The sequence below is a fragment of the Eleutherodactylus coqui genome, chromosome 1 (genome assembly GCF_035609145.1).
Source record: "Eleutherodactylus coqui strain aEleCoq1 chromosome 1, aEleCoq1.hap1, whole genome shotgun sequence".
In the NCBI taxonomy this organism is placed as follows: Eukaryota; Metazoa; Chordata; class Amphibia; order Anura; family Eleutherodactylidae; genus Eleutherodactylus; species Eleutherodactylus coqui.
Genome location: NC_089837.1, coordinates 148,662,728 through 148,678,380, shown reverse-complemented (window position 1 = coordinate 148,678,380; position 15,653 = coordinate 148,662,728). Strand labels below are relative to the sequence as shown.

The 15,653-nt window shown below is 44.5% G+C and overlaps 1 protein-coding gene across 1 annotated transcript in view; it reads left to right on the top strand.

Moving 5' to 3' along the window:
* Positions 1-15,653, top strand: part of MCF2L2 (MCF.2 cell line derived transforming sequence-like 2) — a 275,394-nt gene that overhangs the window by 60,680 nt on the left and 199,061 nt on the right. The window contains exons 5-7 of the mRNA XM_066605412.1: positions 4,867-4,957; positions 8,007-8,126; positions 14,166-14,282. Of these exons, the coding sequence (XP_066461509.1) occupies positions 4,867-4,957; positions 8,007-8,126; positions 14,166-14,282 (328 nt within the window). The remainder of the gene's footprint in view (positions 1-4,866; positions 4,958-8,006; positions 8,127-14,165; positions 14,283-15,653) is intronic.

Genomic DNA, 15,653 nt, shown 5'->3' with positions numbered 1-15,653 from the left:
AGCTGTACCAAAGTATTGCCACAGGGTATTGTCCAGAATGCCCCTGTACCCATATGCGTTGAGAGTTGACTTCACTGTAATCAATAGTCCTAGTCCTTCCCAGCAGTGCCAACTCACCCATCCCCTCGAACACGCACTATAACAGACCCTTCTCCAAACCACTTTCCAGACAACCACCACTTCCAAGTACAGCCATCTGATGTGTTGGGGTTCATCTGTCCACAACACTTGCTTCCACTCATTTACAGTCCAAGAACGACGCTCCCAGCACTATCAGAGGTGTCACTGTGCATTCATTGCTGTGAGGTTGGCCTTGTATTTAGTCACTCGTCCTTGGTAACCCTTCACATGCAGTTCCTTATGGATGGTGCTAATGGATGTCCCAATGGCCTGTGAGACACACTAAATGAGTATCTCAGCAGACAATGTGTGTGATGCCTTCAAAGCTTGTGCAAGGCTTTGTCATCCATGTTTTGTCAGTTTACGAGGTCACTGAACATGGCTGCCCTGCACACACACAAGATATTTTCCATTTCCGTGGCAACCCACAGCAAATTCTTCCTCATAAAAACCACATCAAAATGCACGGCTTTTTGGCACTTTCAATGGCCCAAATCTGCTGTTGAAATTCTGGCGCGGAAAATTGCATTTCTGTGTGTGAGTCTGCGCCAAAAAGCGTGGCAAAGAGCTGCGGATTTTAATGTGTTTTTGAGGTGGTATTCGGCACAGAAAATACCACTGCGTATTCTGCCATGTGGTAAAATGGAAAACATTTTGGTACCATGTTAGCCAGTAGAGCAAAATGTGATTGTTCCCAGCAAGAGAAACAAAGTAATCTTATAGATATGATAGCTTTTAATGGTCAACAAAAAAACATGATGTTTTTGTGCGATGCGATGCAACACATAGGAAGGCTCCATAGGGAAACACGGGCTACAAAATAGCCAAATCGCGGCTGTATAGAGCATGCCACAATTTTGTAGTCTCGCAATGTCGCAGACTACAAAACATCACTTGTGTGGAAGAACCCATAGGAAAGCATGGGCTCTACATACATGTGATTTGTCGCAGTGTCACATTGCAACAATATCGCGTGAGAAAATTGCTCGTGTGGAAGCAGCCTTACAGTCCTGAACAAAGGGCCACAATATTACCATCTCTCTTATTACTTATATTCCACTGTTCAGATAGTTATGACTTGTGTTCACCAACTTATTATTTTTACTATTAGTCGTCCTATCTTTTCTCATCCGTACTGTCAAAGAGTGAGAATATCGCTAGTGAAAATGAAACCATTGAAATCAGTGGTTTCGTTTCGTCCAGGCAGCCAGCAACTTACTGCACAATGATGAGGGGCAAAACCCCCGAAACAGCTGTCTGTGCATGGTTACATTCCCAGTCTTTCTTACAAGGCCTGTGGAAAGGTCTGACATTGACTTGCAGGAATGCTGCCTTCCAATAGGTGGTGCTGTAGAGGAACTGTTCCATCTTCTCATTTGCATATTTCCCAGAGGAGCATGTATGTATGGCTTTCTAAGTCTCCTCACATCTTTTAGGTGCAATCCCTAAGAAGAAACTGTACCCTTTCTGATTAACCTATTACTCTTACAGTACATGGCAGTAACTATGTTGCATCGTTACACAAATGGTTATTTTGTTTCCATACTCTTTTTTCCCTAACTGGATTTACATTTCACCTCTTAGTGTTTGATTAATGTGTTTAATTTGTGCAGATGTAATGCTGTGTACACGTATCACTGAATGCTAATATTTACACTTTTGTCTGTCTGCACCATTTCCCATGGTGTTCAGGTGTCTGTGTATTTATCCTTGGCAGTGCCACAAATATTGGCGTGGTAATTTCCATGTATATGAATTGTGATCACAAATATTGTAAAATGATATTTGGTTAGGATATGTCCAAGCGTAAAAAAAGGATTAGAAATCCAGGTGTTAAGGTCGTGCATCTGAGTCAAGTGGTTCTACAGGTTTCCTTGTTCACACCTTCACAGGTAGGGGTTAATTGAGATGGCTGGTTGTAGTATTGTCAGCAGATAAATACCAGCAAACTCTTGTGAGAGATTGCTGGTCATTTTCGTGCCTTATGTATCTCTGTTTATCCCACTCAGAGCTGGTGGTTGCATGCTTGTCCAAAGTGTCTTTCCCCTCCTCTGAAGATGATATGGGCACCTGCTGTCCCTCCTCTCCTTGTATTCTGGGGTGCATGCATTGTGTAGTGTGTGGTACAGTGACCACCCCGATGCAGATGGCCCGCAGGTTTCTCCCTTCCCTGGGCAGGTGCGGCCTCCAGACGTCTGATGTCCTATGTATGTGTCAGATGGGTGAGGCCTGACACTGTTCCCTATGTCAGCACGGTGGCTGACTTTCTATTTCCCTGTTGTGAGAACATGTAGACTGGCTTATAGCATACCATTTGTATGCATGTGAGCTCTGGGTGGAGTTCCTGTTATGTTGTATGCACAACCTGGTATGTAGGTGCAAACAGTGACATTTATTTGGTTTAATTCACCAGAAGGAGGAGCAACAGAGGAGTGTGTGTTTTTTTATTTTGATATACATTAAGGGCTTTTTTATTGATTGGGGCCAATGAGGGGCTCTATTACTGAGGTGGGGGCTGGCACCTGTGAGGGACACTTTTAATGAGTGAGGATCTGTATTGGCATTATTACTGAGTGGGGACCCATATAGGGCATTATTACCAAATGGGGACCTAAGAGAGCCACTGCTACTGAGTGGGGGCCTGTATGTGAATTATTACTGAGTGAACGCCTATGTGGGGCATTATTACTGAGGGGAGGCCTATATGAGGCAATATTACTGTGTAGGGGTCTGAGAGGCGCATTATTACTAATTGGGGTAACTTTCACCGTGTTTGAGGCACTAAAAGTGTTACTTACTGTAAGTGGCCTTCAGGGAGCCAAAAATGTGGACTACTATTATGCATTCTGGATGGGGAATTATGTAAAGGTTTGCAAAACAAAGCTAGGTGGCTGAAAAATTGTGGACTCAAAGATGCCTGTCAAATTCCAAGTTGTGATCAGGAGAAGTCATTATGATGGTCTGACCCAGATGGAGAAAAAAAAGGAAATGTCAACAACTCCAGACAGAGACAATGTCACCTGTGTTCACTAGATATAATGGAACTATAACCGCTGTGTTTGAACGCTGGTCTGTGAAGCCCCATTGAAATCAATAGGGAGCGTTGTACCACGGTTAGTGCAACGTTTGAAACACTGCGCTAATTATGGTAAAAAGTGAGCTGTGTGAGCACAGCCTTATGCAGTGTTATTATTGGTAATGTTAATCTTGGCATAGTGGGTTTTGTTCAGTGACAGTGGAGGTAATTATACTGGTTATGATAATTAGAGTAACATTGCATATATGTGGGGGGTTTTCGGTAAAAGAAAAAAGGTTTGGCACTGTGTAAGTCAGTAGAGTAAAAAATATAAATCAAGTAGTCTTGCAGATGTCATACATTTGTAATGGCTGACATTCCTTTTTGTTAATCATTAAAAGGTAGCATATCTACAAGACTACTTTGTATAACGTTTTTTTCCGAACAGCTGATCGGTTGGGGATAAGTCATCAATAGTATTGTCCAGAAAGCTACTTTTAACGTATACCTTCAGTCCTAATATGTTTTGTTCTATGTAGAAAATTTGCTGCAGTAAGTTATGCAGGCCACATAGACTTCTCCCTTCCTACCACCTTCGTGTTTGCAGCTGGCGTGTTTCTGATGCCTGCCTATTTGAGTGCACCCTACTTACTGCTGATTTAGGCCCACTTATAGCATGGCGCCACTTTGCTAATTTTTTTTCCAGGGCCGTTTTGGGTTCCCAATTTGCCCCTTTTTTTGCAGCAAATTGCTCCAAAACTCTTGCACATTTTGATAAATAAATCTTCCCCATTATTTAAAACAGTGGTGTCACCTTGACTGATATTCACAGTCATCAAGTATTCGAGTTAGGTCGCCTGCAGACGGCCGGGTCGGATCCGGCTGCGAGAATTCTCGCAGAGGGACCTGACCCGAGCGTCTGCAGAGAGCAGCGTGACATTCACCTGCTCCCGCGGCCCCCGGCTCTTTCATGTGCCGGCTGCCGGGCAGCTGGCGCATGCGCAGAGCGGAGCCGGCAGCCGGTGAGTGACGTTCCTGTAATAGAAATAGAGCATGCTGCGATTTGTTCGCGCGGCCAAATATGCGTCCGTCTGCATAGGATTGCGTTTGTTAACGCAATCCTATGGCAGCTTCCAGGGGCAGAAATTCCGTGGGAAATCCCACCGCGGAATTTCCGCCCGTTTGCAGGCGGCCTTAGACTGGCTTCACACGAGCGTAAGTATATTTGCGTGCATCATTGCAGAATGAAAGCTTTGTTTTTCCATACATATTGTCAATAATTGAATAATTGCTGCCACAAATTGTTTTCTTATGTTTTTATGCAACTCTCATGATATTTCATGCACAATAGTAATTGAAAAGTTTAAATATGCTCTATGTAAATGTTCGGCTATCATTCCCGATTCCCCTATAAACTTGTAGGCTTGGATCAACCGAGCATGCAAGTTTATTTCCATGAGTAAAGAAGAATATAGTGAATAATCTTATCTCTGCAGTAACAAAGGATCTGGCATGTTGGAATCCAACTTTTGTTCAACATAGGCCTCCTATATACAGATTAGATCTTTAGCCAGTCCCACTGAAATCGACAAATTGTACCAGCAGCGATCTAATTTGCATGGCCAACTTTGCAATCCTTGCATTTTACTTTTCTTCGTTACAGCATCCCCGATATTTAACTCCTTGATCCTTGTAACCTATGTCACTTATTTTTCTGTCTTGTTTTACAGTCTTGAGGCTGCCAGCATTGGGTTTATCATCATCATAGACAGACGGAAGGATAAGTGGAGCTCAGTGAAAGCATCGCTCACTCGCATAGCTGTAAGTACCCAATCCATCTCATCACACATCTCATAAGCACATATTCTCAAAAAAGAGTACTGAAACTTTTTTAATTTTCAGACTTCTCAACCCTTGATGTCCATTTTCCTGCATTTTAACAAGAGTTATTAATTAAAGGGGTTGTCCCGCGGCAGCAAGTGGGTCTATACACTTCTGTATGGCCATATTAATGCACTTTGTAATGTACATTGTGCATTAATTATGAGCCATACAGAAGTTATCAAAAGTTTTTTACTTACCTGCTCCGTTGCTGGCGTCCTCGTTCCCATGGAGCCGACTAATTTTCGCCCTCTGATGGCCAAATTAGCCGCGCTTGCGCAGTCCGGGTCTTCTGCTCTCTTCAATGGAGCCGCTCGTGCAGAATGCCGGCTCCGTGTAGCTCCGCCCCGTCACGTGCCGATTCCAGCCAATCAGGAGGCTGGAATCGGCAATGGACCGCACAGAAGAGCTGCGGTCCACGGAGGAAGAGGATCCCGGCGGCCATCTTCACCGGTAAGTATAGAAGTCACCGGAGCGCGGGGATTAAGGTAAGCGCTCCGGTAAGCTTTCTTTAGGTCCCTGCATCGGGGTTGTCTCGCGCCGAACGGGGGGGGGGTTGAAAAAAAAAAAAACCCGTTTCGGCGCGGGACAACCCCTTTAATGCTTTGTTGGACCATATCGCTTATGTTGGCCCGATATCGCGCTTGCCAACATGCATTTTTATGTGGATGGGAGGAGTTTTTCTGGCAAAAATGCCTCCAATCACTTCTGTGAAGTAGTGATCCCCAGCCGCGGCTAATAGGCACGTTAGAGGATCGGCAAGTGTTTCCGATTGCTTTCAATGGGAAACATCACATCGCACTCTTCTGCACATCGCAAGCATGCAATGTGTTTTACTGTTTGGGGTCAGGATGCTGTTAGGGAAGCATTGCTCAAGTGTGTCCAATTGTCAGGTATCTATACATCACTATATATATATATATTTTTTTTTTTTTACCATATAGAAAAATGTAGTCTGCTTCACTTACCTACAGTATACAAAGGTTTTTTTTTACCATGGGAGTTTATGGTTGATCTAGGCCACTATATATAGCTATTCAGTGGCATGTGGGGAGCCTTCTTACAGAAGTATATGTTGGGAAATACACGTAACGTGTACCTCTAAAGGAAGGTTAAAACAAGAATTACCTGGTTAGTCTAGCGTTTCACTCACATACTACCAGATAATTGAACAATATATCTAAGAAGTCTTGCTCATACTTGATAAAATAAGACAGGGCAAAGTACTAAGTAATGCAATAGAAAGTGTTCTCAGCAGAGTTTTGTATTGATCCGAAATTATTTATATTGATCCTTTCAACCCCTCAGTGACCACCAATGCATCTTTTTACACTGGGCACTATGGGTCCTTATTCCGATGCATATGCTTGTTCAAGGTGCTGTATCAGAAAGCCTGGCACGGGTGTCCTATGCTAGATATGGAGGGTCTCCTTCTTTAATAGCTGGTATCTCCGGTCCTGGCTGTTTAACCCCTTAGGCCTCATGTCCATGGGCAAAATTGAATTGCGGAAACCCTGCGGGTCAACCGCATGGACGATCTGCAGTTCCATATGCCTGTAGACAATCATTGTATATCCGCAGGTAATTAAACACCTGCGGATGTCATTTTATCCTGGCGTGCGGATCGCACTCGCGGGATAAAAATCACAGCATGCTCCATTTTCTGCGGATTCCCGGATTGAAGTCAATGGAAGCCATCTGATCCGCGGCACACCAGCAGCTGACACTGCGGACGTGCCGCAGATCCACGGGAAAGAAGGAGATTTTTAAAAAATGCACTGCACATGCGCGTGGCACGCCGGCCAGTGCCTCGGCACATTTCTGCAGTGTAGAAGGAAAGAAGATCCGAGTGGGATGGAGAAGACCCGCAACGTGTCCGGACAGGTGAGAAAAGGTCCATGCCTGTGGGCACAGGTGGAATCCACTACAGGATTCTGCACTTGGAATCCGCGCGTGCCAGTGGACATGAAGCCTTAGATATTGCAGTCAGTTGAGTTGAGGAGGCTATTTTTTAGTTTTTCCTCTTTTTTCTTGTATACAGGAATCAATACAATAGAACTCTGCTTCGTTTTTTTGACAGTTTGTTGGCATAACTTACTGCACTATAAATTTCCATTGACATTTTCTACTTCCCATAATTCCTTTATCCTCATGAGCCAGTATCTTGCTCTTGTAATAAATCTGATGTCATTGTGTCTCTAGACAGTAATATGAATGTCCTTCATTTGGAGGAGAATTGAAAAACAGGCAGGAACAGGTTATTTATTACATTTTGCAAGCATCTATTATAAAATTGTATAGTATTTACATTTCTATGGTAGACATAAAGTACTGTGCAAAAGTTTTAGGCAGGTGCAAAAAAAATGCTTTTAAAAATAGAAGTGTTAATAATTTTTTAGTCAATAAACAAAATACAAAGTGAATGAACGAAAGAGAAATCTAAATTAAGTCAATATTTGGTGTGACCACTCTACCTTCAAAACGGCATCAGTACACTTAAGACCCATTTACACGGGACGAATGTCGGGCAAAAATCTTGCAAAACTAACCACAGATCTTCTGTGGATGTAGCTTGCTCAAATCCTTCTGTCTCTTCATGTAATCCCAGACAGACTTGATGCTGGGACCAGGGCTCTGTGGTGGCCTTATTATCACTTCCAGGACTCCTTGTTCTTCTTTACGCTGAAGACAGTTCTTAATGACATTGGCTGGATGTTTGAGGTCGTCCTGCGGCAGAATACATGTGGAGTCAGTCAGACGGCTTCTATTTTGGAAAAAAATCTGACTTTGCAGCATTTTTTCTACACCTGTCTAAAACGTTTGCACAGTACTATAACCAAGCACTTATGATAATTATTCAATACTGCATATCTTTGTAGTGATGACAATATTACCAATATACCACAATAAAATCTAAATAAAGGGGACTATGCCATACAATAGATATACAACATTTCAATAGTATTCACCTTCATTTTAATTCTTCTAGGGAGCTTTTCCGGGGAATCTTCAGTTGGTTTTTGTTTTGCGCCCTTCTCGGTTCATACAAAGGACTATCGCAGACATTGGGATTAAACTCTACAGAGATGACTTTAAAATGAAGGTACCGGTAAGCGTGTATTTTCATCGTGTTCACCTTCATGTACTCATATGTATTAGTTTGTGTCACTTAATGTTACATGTTTAACTTACAGAAGTATACAAAAGCAGTTTCTGCTGCCTCTCGTGTACATAATATACAAATCATCTGTGAATATCCATTGGTGTGTCCAGGATGTTTGCAAACAGTTCAATCCATGCTGCTTCTGATATAAGAAGGATAATGTAAAAGGGCAACATAATGGTATTGCAGGATGTTCCATCCCGTGTGAAATCACCCTAAAACACTACATGCTGCTACTACTGGCCAGCACTGCTCACATAGGCAGCATTTGTTAATCAGAGCAGGTGTAGTGTCTGGTACTGTTGTGTCTTGTCTCCACCAGAAAAATTGGTGGAGACCTGGGATTGTCTTGTGGAAGGTATAGGGTATGCCCACAGCAGCTGATTGGCTGTTAGCCCCCCCCCCCTATGCCCTTCTTTTATCTTCTGCCTTCACCGCCGTGCTCCCTGTAATGCTTCCGGCTGTAATTGTGTTGCCGCTGGGCTCCCTGTCATGCAGTCCTCGCCACCCAGAAGTCGTCCGTGCTCTGTATGTCTCAATGCCCTTCTTTTCTAATTTGCAAGCGCCTTCACTGCTGTTCTTCCTGCAATGCCCCTAGCTGTAACTGTGTTACCTCCAGTCTCCCTGTCATGCAGTCCCCACTACCCAGAAGTCGGCCCCGCTCTGTGTGTGAGTGCAGTTGTCGGCGGCATTGGCGGCAATCATTTAGTAGGAGTGTAGCACCCAGCAGCTGGCAAAGGCACCACGGGAAAATCGCACTGTTGTCGGCAGTGGAGGGGGCACTGACAGCGTCAGACGGCATCATCCGGCGGAGATAAGTAAAAGCGTCTGAGAATCATTGCCCGCCAGGGACAGAGATTGAGCGCCGTGGACATGCACAGCAGGCCGGAGGGACATGATGGGAGGGCGGCAGGGAAAGTTCACACAGCAGCGTGAAGAGTGACAGCAGCGGTACTTCTAATATCTCCTATTGTCCGCCGGCGCCGCTCTACCTGCATCTGCTGTGTGTCTCCCCGTCCCCCGCAGGCTCTGAGCCGCCGTCAAGGTATCCGCAGCCCCTGTCTCCTCTGACTTCTGCCACCATCATGTCAGCCAATCAAGAGCTGTGGGCGTTCCCTATAACTCCTGCAGGACAATCCCAGGTCTTCAGCCATTTTTCTGGTGGAGACAAGATACAACAGTACCGTAGTGTCTTATACTAATGATTGTGACAATTTAGGGGATTAGTCACCTTGCAGAATCGCCACCTTTCCTCCACCTAGGTTGGTGGCTGCACTTCAATGACCCATATCCAGACCAGAGTAGGTGGTAAAATTCAGGAAGTTGATTTTATTTTGGCAGAAAATAATAGTTTCAGTAAGAACTCTTCACATTTTGTGTAGTCACAGTGCACACATGCATTAACAACCGAAATCCTAGCCATCTGGCTACTAACTCAGATAGGATGCTCTCCTATCTAATACAGTGGCCTAGCAGCGTACCCAACCGGGGTGTCAGTATATGGATGTCCTTCCATGTCAGACTCGTGGCGGTACCCTGGCCTGGTCTGCCACAGACGTCAGACTTTCAGCCTCCTCCCAGCTTCTCTCGCAGGTAATAGCTCCAGCTGCAGCAGCCTAGCTCTGGCTTTCATCAACCAAACACAATGTGTCTGCAGGTTTTAACTCCTCCAGACACTCCCATACAGCTATCCCTGCTCATTAGCACCTCCACATGCCTGTTCTCCAGCCCCCTGCAGGCTATCTCTGTGTCTCACACTTTTACAAAATCTATACTAATGCACATTGTGCATCAGGTAGTCGGAGAAGTGGTTTGGCCAACTTTGCTTCTCCACGCCCGGCGAGTTGCTTTAAAAACTAATAACCATGTGGATCAACACAGAAGTACACTCTTTAGAGAAATGAAGTTTTGTCTGTTTTTACTCAGCCCATGAACATCTGACCATGGGCAATATCTGCATGGAACTTATATTTTGCCCCCATGTTCTGTGGGTTTCCTCCAAAAACATAGTGTTTAGGTACTTTGTGGATGTAAGAAACTGACCCTAGTATGTGTGTCTGAGCTAGCGAAATTAGATTGTGAGCTTCAGGGACTGGAAGTAATATGAATGGTAACATTCTCTGTAAGGGCCCTTTCTTTTCTGTTTTTAGCTGCAGAATGTGGAAATATTACGCTCCACAGAAAACATTGATGCCATAGAGGCAACAAAATGTAAATTAGGGCCCCTTCACATGGGCATATTTGCATGCACAATATGCAGGAAATAGAATCCATTGATTTTAATGGGTTCATTTCCACGCGTGTATATTGCATGTGCAATTGAGTTGCGTAAATAAATACGAAAAAAAATGCAGCATGCTCTAGTTTCCAGCAGGAAAAAAACACATCTGCCACTGCTTAAAGAATTTGGCTATGTCAAATGCTGGGAGCGTCGGTGTGTATTTTTTTTGCACGTACAATTGCACATGACTTGCATTCGCAAAAATTACAGTAAAAAACTAGGTTGCATGAGCAAATACGCAACTTTAATTCGGCAACAACATGTGCAAATATGCTTACGTTCGTGTGAAGGGGCCCTAAAAGCAGTGTATTGAAAAGACAGATGATTCTTAAACTAGTTGATAGAAGCATTTTAAGTTTAACCCCCTAGTAACTGGCCTATTTTTGACCCTCGTGACTGAGCAATTTTTTTAATTGTCGCATTCAAGAGCCATATCTTTTTTCATTTTTCTGTTGACATAGTTTGTTTTTGAAAGTTTTTAAGCTACACTCATTATCAAAAATAATCAAGCACCTAGAAGGAATTGTCAGAATTGAATGAAATGTTCTATGTGTGATTGTAACGCTGATATAAGTAAGTGATTACAATATCAGAGCAAAAGGATAATTTATTGCAGAAAACTGTGCGTGCCCTCACACAGGGGCGTAACTATAGAGGGTGCAGGGGATGCGGTTGCACCCGGGCTCATGAGCATTAGGGGGCCCATAAGGCCTCTCTTCTGCATAGAGGGAGCCCAGTACTATGAATAACGCATTATAGTTTGGGGCCCCGTAACGGAGTTTGCATTGGGGCCCAAGAGCTTCAAGTTACACCTCTGCCCTCACACATCCACTGATCCCAACACCTCCTAACAGTTTGGTCGGAACAGCCCATCAATACAACCATCTAGCTTCTCACATTCCAGTAATGCACCCCTCTCAAACTCTGTTAACTGACCGACTTTTCATACAAAAACATCTTGAAGTAGTCCAGTTGTTGCATCGGCTACTAGAGGAGTTGCAGTAGGCTGATAATTATACAGGACACTACTGGAGGAGTTGCAGTAGGCTGATAATTACATCGGCCACTACTGGAGGAGTTGCAGTAGGCTGATAATTACATCGGCCACTACTGGAGGAGTTGCAGTAGGCTGATAATTACATCGGCCACTACTGGAGGAGTTGCAGTAGGCTGATAATTACACCAGCCACTATGAGAGGAGTTACAGTAGGCTAATTCCTGTTTCTTGTAACTCAATCGTCAACTTCAATGCATAGAGTGGTGCAGAGTGAGCACAGACATCACGTAATCACTTGAGGGCAGAGGATTCAATGATAGTTCTAGCACACTGCTGGAATCCCAGATAAGACAAGATAGTAACATTGTATAGTATTCCATACACATAGCTAAAGTTTTGCATATATCTCACTGGTGTACTCCATCACTTCCTGGAGACTCTCATCTTTATCTATGGCATTTCTCTGTCTATTAAAATCTCTGCTCTCTTCATTTTTTTAATGGGGTCTACTATTAGTTTTGTAGTACAAGTTATACTGAATCAGTGATAGCAATCATGTGTCTTCTCCTTTTTTTTATTTCTCATTAGTAAAACATTGTGTAACAGTTCTTTTTCCCAAAAAAACACTTAAAGGGGTTGTCTCGCGAAATCAAGTGGGGTTATACACTTCTGTATGGCCATATTAATGCACTTTGTAATATACATCGTGCATTAATTATGAGCCATACAGAAGTTATTCACTTACCTGCTCCGTTGCTAGCGTCCTCGTCTCCATGGTTCCATCTAAATTCGCTGGCGGCTTGCTTTTTTAGACACGCTTGCGCAGTCCGGTCTTCTGCTCTGAGCACGAGCCGCTTCAGTGTGCTCGCCGCTACAGCTCTTCTGCGCATGCGCAGACGAGCTGTATCTTCTCGGGAGCGCGCTGGAGCGGCCATTCTGCTACCATCCTCTCTTAGAGGAAGGTGCAGAGCCGCCCAGCCGCCCAGGCCAGCCCAGCCCAGCCGCCCAGGTAAGTGATGGGTGACGGACTGATGGGGGTGACGCGTGACTGACTGCCGCTGTGGCCCCGGAGCCTACCGCTGGGCCCTGGGGCCTACCGCTGGGGAGCCGGGGCGTAGCGCTGGGGAGCCGGGGCGTAGCGCTGGGGAGCCGGGGGCTAGCGCGGGGGAGCTGGGGGCTAGCGCGGGGGAGCCGGGGCCTAGCGCCGGTTACCTGCTGCCTGGCGGTGGGTGACTGGTCGCCCTCGTTCAATCCCGGGGTCCGGTCGGCGGCTGCGGGGCGTCTGGTTGTCAGGGAGACACAGCTGGTAGCGTCTCGGGAGCGCGCACGTCGGGCTACAGCAAGCTACGGGAAAAGAGCCGGCGGCCATCTTGGGAAAATTTTTATAAGTTGCTGAAACACTGGAACTGTAAGTACAAACCAGCTAGAAAAGTCATTTACAGGGGGCTTAGTAATGTATGCTTAATTAGGGGGACTGGGCAAAAAAAAAATTTCACTGCTTCCTCGAGACAACCCCTTTAAGTTCTGTGGTCAACATTGACCGGCATCTGACTAGTTAAACAACTGGGTTGTATAAACAATAAAAAACCTTATTAGGTGCAAAAGATTAAGCAAGTGTTCATTTAATCCAGTGTTTCCCAAACTCCAGTCCTCAGGGACCCCCAACAGGTCATGTTTTCAGGATATCCTATAGTGAGAACACCTGTGGCAATGTCTGAGGCACCAACAATAATAATATCACCTATGCAATACTGAGGGAATTCTGAAAACATGACCTGCGGGGTCCCTGAAGACTGAAGTATGGGAAACACTGATCTAATCCCTCCTTTTCTGAAACAAATGATCCCATATATCCCTATCAGATGGCAAGTATGCTCCCTGAGTAATAAGGGGGCATTATAGCATGGTCGAAAGTCTATGTTGCTCCCTCTCCTGGTGTCTTCTGAAGCTGTAGAGACATTCAGAAGAGTGACCGGTAGTCCTTCTCTCCCTGCTAATCCCAAACCCTCCCCCCTCTCCTCTGCACAGGTTGAAATGGAAGCTTCATGTTTGGTACATGCCGCTCCAAGGATAAAAGCTTGGCTTTAAATCAAGTTTAAAACTCATTCTAACCAGAGAAAAGGCCATTAGAAGAGCTACCCCCACTAGAACGGTGCTCAAGCTAAACAATAAAGTTCCTTTCTTCTATCCTGAGCACCCTTTAGGCAAAACAGGTGGTTAAAGTGTAAGGGCGGTTATCACTACGCTGTGGGATTCCATCTGAGGGTTCTGTCACAGGGGCTGAAAACAGCATTGTGACGGAAACCCAAATGGAAATTAACTAAACCATTCACTGGCATTATTGAAACCAACACCAGTTTAGTGTCCATATGACGAGATTTCTGTTTATTTCCGGTATATTTGCATAATTCGATGCAGAATTTTCCACACAACAGAGGTCCATTTTATGGATTCAATTGGAATTCTTGATTCAGTGGTTCGCACTGCGGTATTGCAGCCGTGAAATCCTAGGTTCCAACCGGTATTGAGTTTGTATATACCATCAAAACCTTCAACTTTTTCACCTCCAAAATGTCTGTATATAGGTGTCTTTCATTTGGTGATTGTCCACATGCATGAGTATAAACAACCATATATACAGGTTGTTAGCAAAAACAATTTTCAATTATTAATAATAATAATGTTTTTCTTTGCTTGAAAATTACAGATTATTATGCTAAATTCTGTTTCGGATCTCCAAGGATATATTGACAAAAGTCAGTTAACCAGTGAACTGGGAGGTACTTTGGAATACAGCCATGGTCAGTGGATACAGCATAGAACAGTAAGTAATAATCATCATAAGGGGAGCATTGGTTGATATTTTTCATGTTGTAGTACTAATAAAATTGTATTGCATATAAGTAGAAATGAGCGAGCGTAATCGCTAAGGCAAACTACTCGAGTGAGTAGTGCCTTATGCGAGTACCTGCCCGCTTGTCTCTAAAGATTCGGGTGTCGGCAGGGGAGAGCGGTGAGTTGCGGGAGTGAGCATGGAGGAGCGGAGGGAGAGAGTGAAAGAGAGGTTCCCCCCCCCCCCCCCCCACGTTCCTCCCCGCTCTCCCCCGCCGGCAGCCAAATCTTTAGAGACGAACGGGCAGGTACTCGCATAAGGCACTACTCGCTTGAGTAGTTTGCCTTAGCGAGTACGTTCGCTCATCTCTACATATAAGTTTAACAAGTGTTTACAGGCAGATTGATTTCTCGCACGTTGCTTCAGAGCTGTTAAAAATAATTTTCAAAAAGAAACCAGTGCTACTATACAGTAGTTAAGTCACCAATATCTGAGCAAAATGAAGCTTGAACAAACATTAAGCTGCACCTGCTAAATGACTTAAGCTTTCAGTGTGCTGGACGCTTAGCATGTTGGTTAAGAATATTGTATTAATTTTAGAATGGCCAGAACATATCACTTGAGACTTTCAACATTACATTCATGGATAAAGTCAGAGGGTTACAAAATTAAGCAAATTGACCAAAGTAACATTGCCAAATATTATTTCTTTTAAAACATAAAATAAAGTACATGGTTCTGTTCCTTCATTAAAGCCGAATGCACACAGCCAGGTCGGATTCCGACTGCGAGATCTCGCAGCAGAATCAGACCTTGTGCTCCGCGTACCTTTGCGATGTCTTCTTCTCTAGGCTGCGGATGTGCTGGCTGGCGCAGTGCAGAGAATTAGCCGTCGGGGATGACGCTGCGTTTTCAAAATTGAGATTTTGGAATTGCCGTGGGATGTACTGCTTCCATTGACTGCCATGGAATCTGTCCTTGTGAGGCTCACACTAGAATAGGACATGATGTGATTTTTCTCCCCGCAAACAGAAAAGCGCAGGTGATTTCCGCTCGTGGGCATGGAAAAGCGTTTTGCATAGCATGTGTATGGGCAGCATTTGCTGCGGGATCCAGAGACGAACGCCTGCTCCAGATCCCGCAGTGCAAGTATATCCGTATGCATTGGGCCTTACTTTACCCCTAATAAAATAGTGTCAAGCTGAGTAGACCAGAGACAGAAATAATGGTTGGAGGGAAGACATAAAAGGTAGGAAAAACACTTAGGCTGCGGTTTTGCCGCGGATTGCCGTTGCATATCCACACTGCAGCAAAACCGCTGCGTTTGCAGTGCAATGCAGTACAAATGAGTTTTGCAAAAAA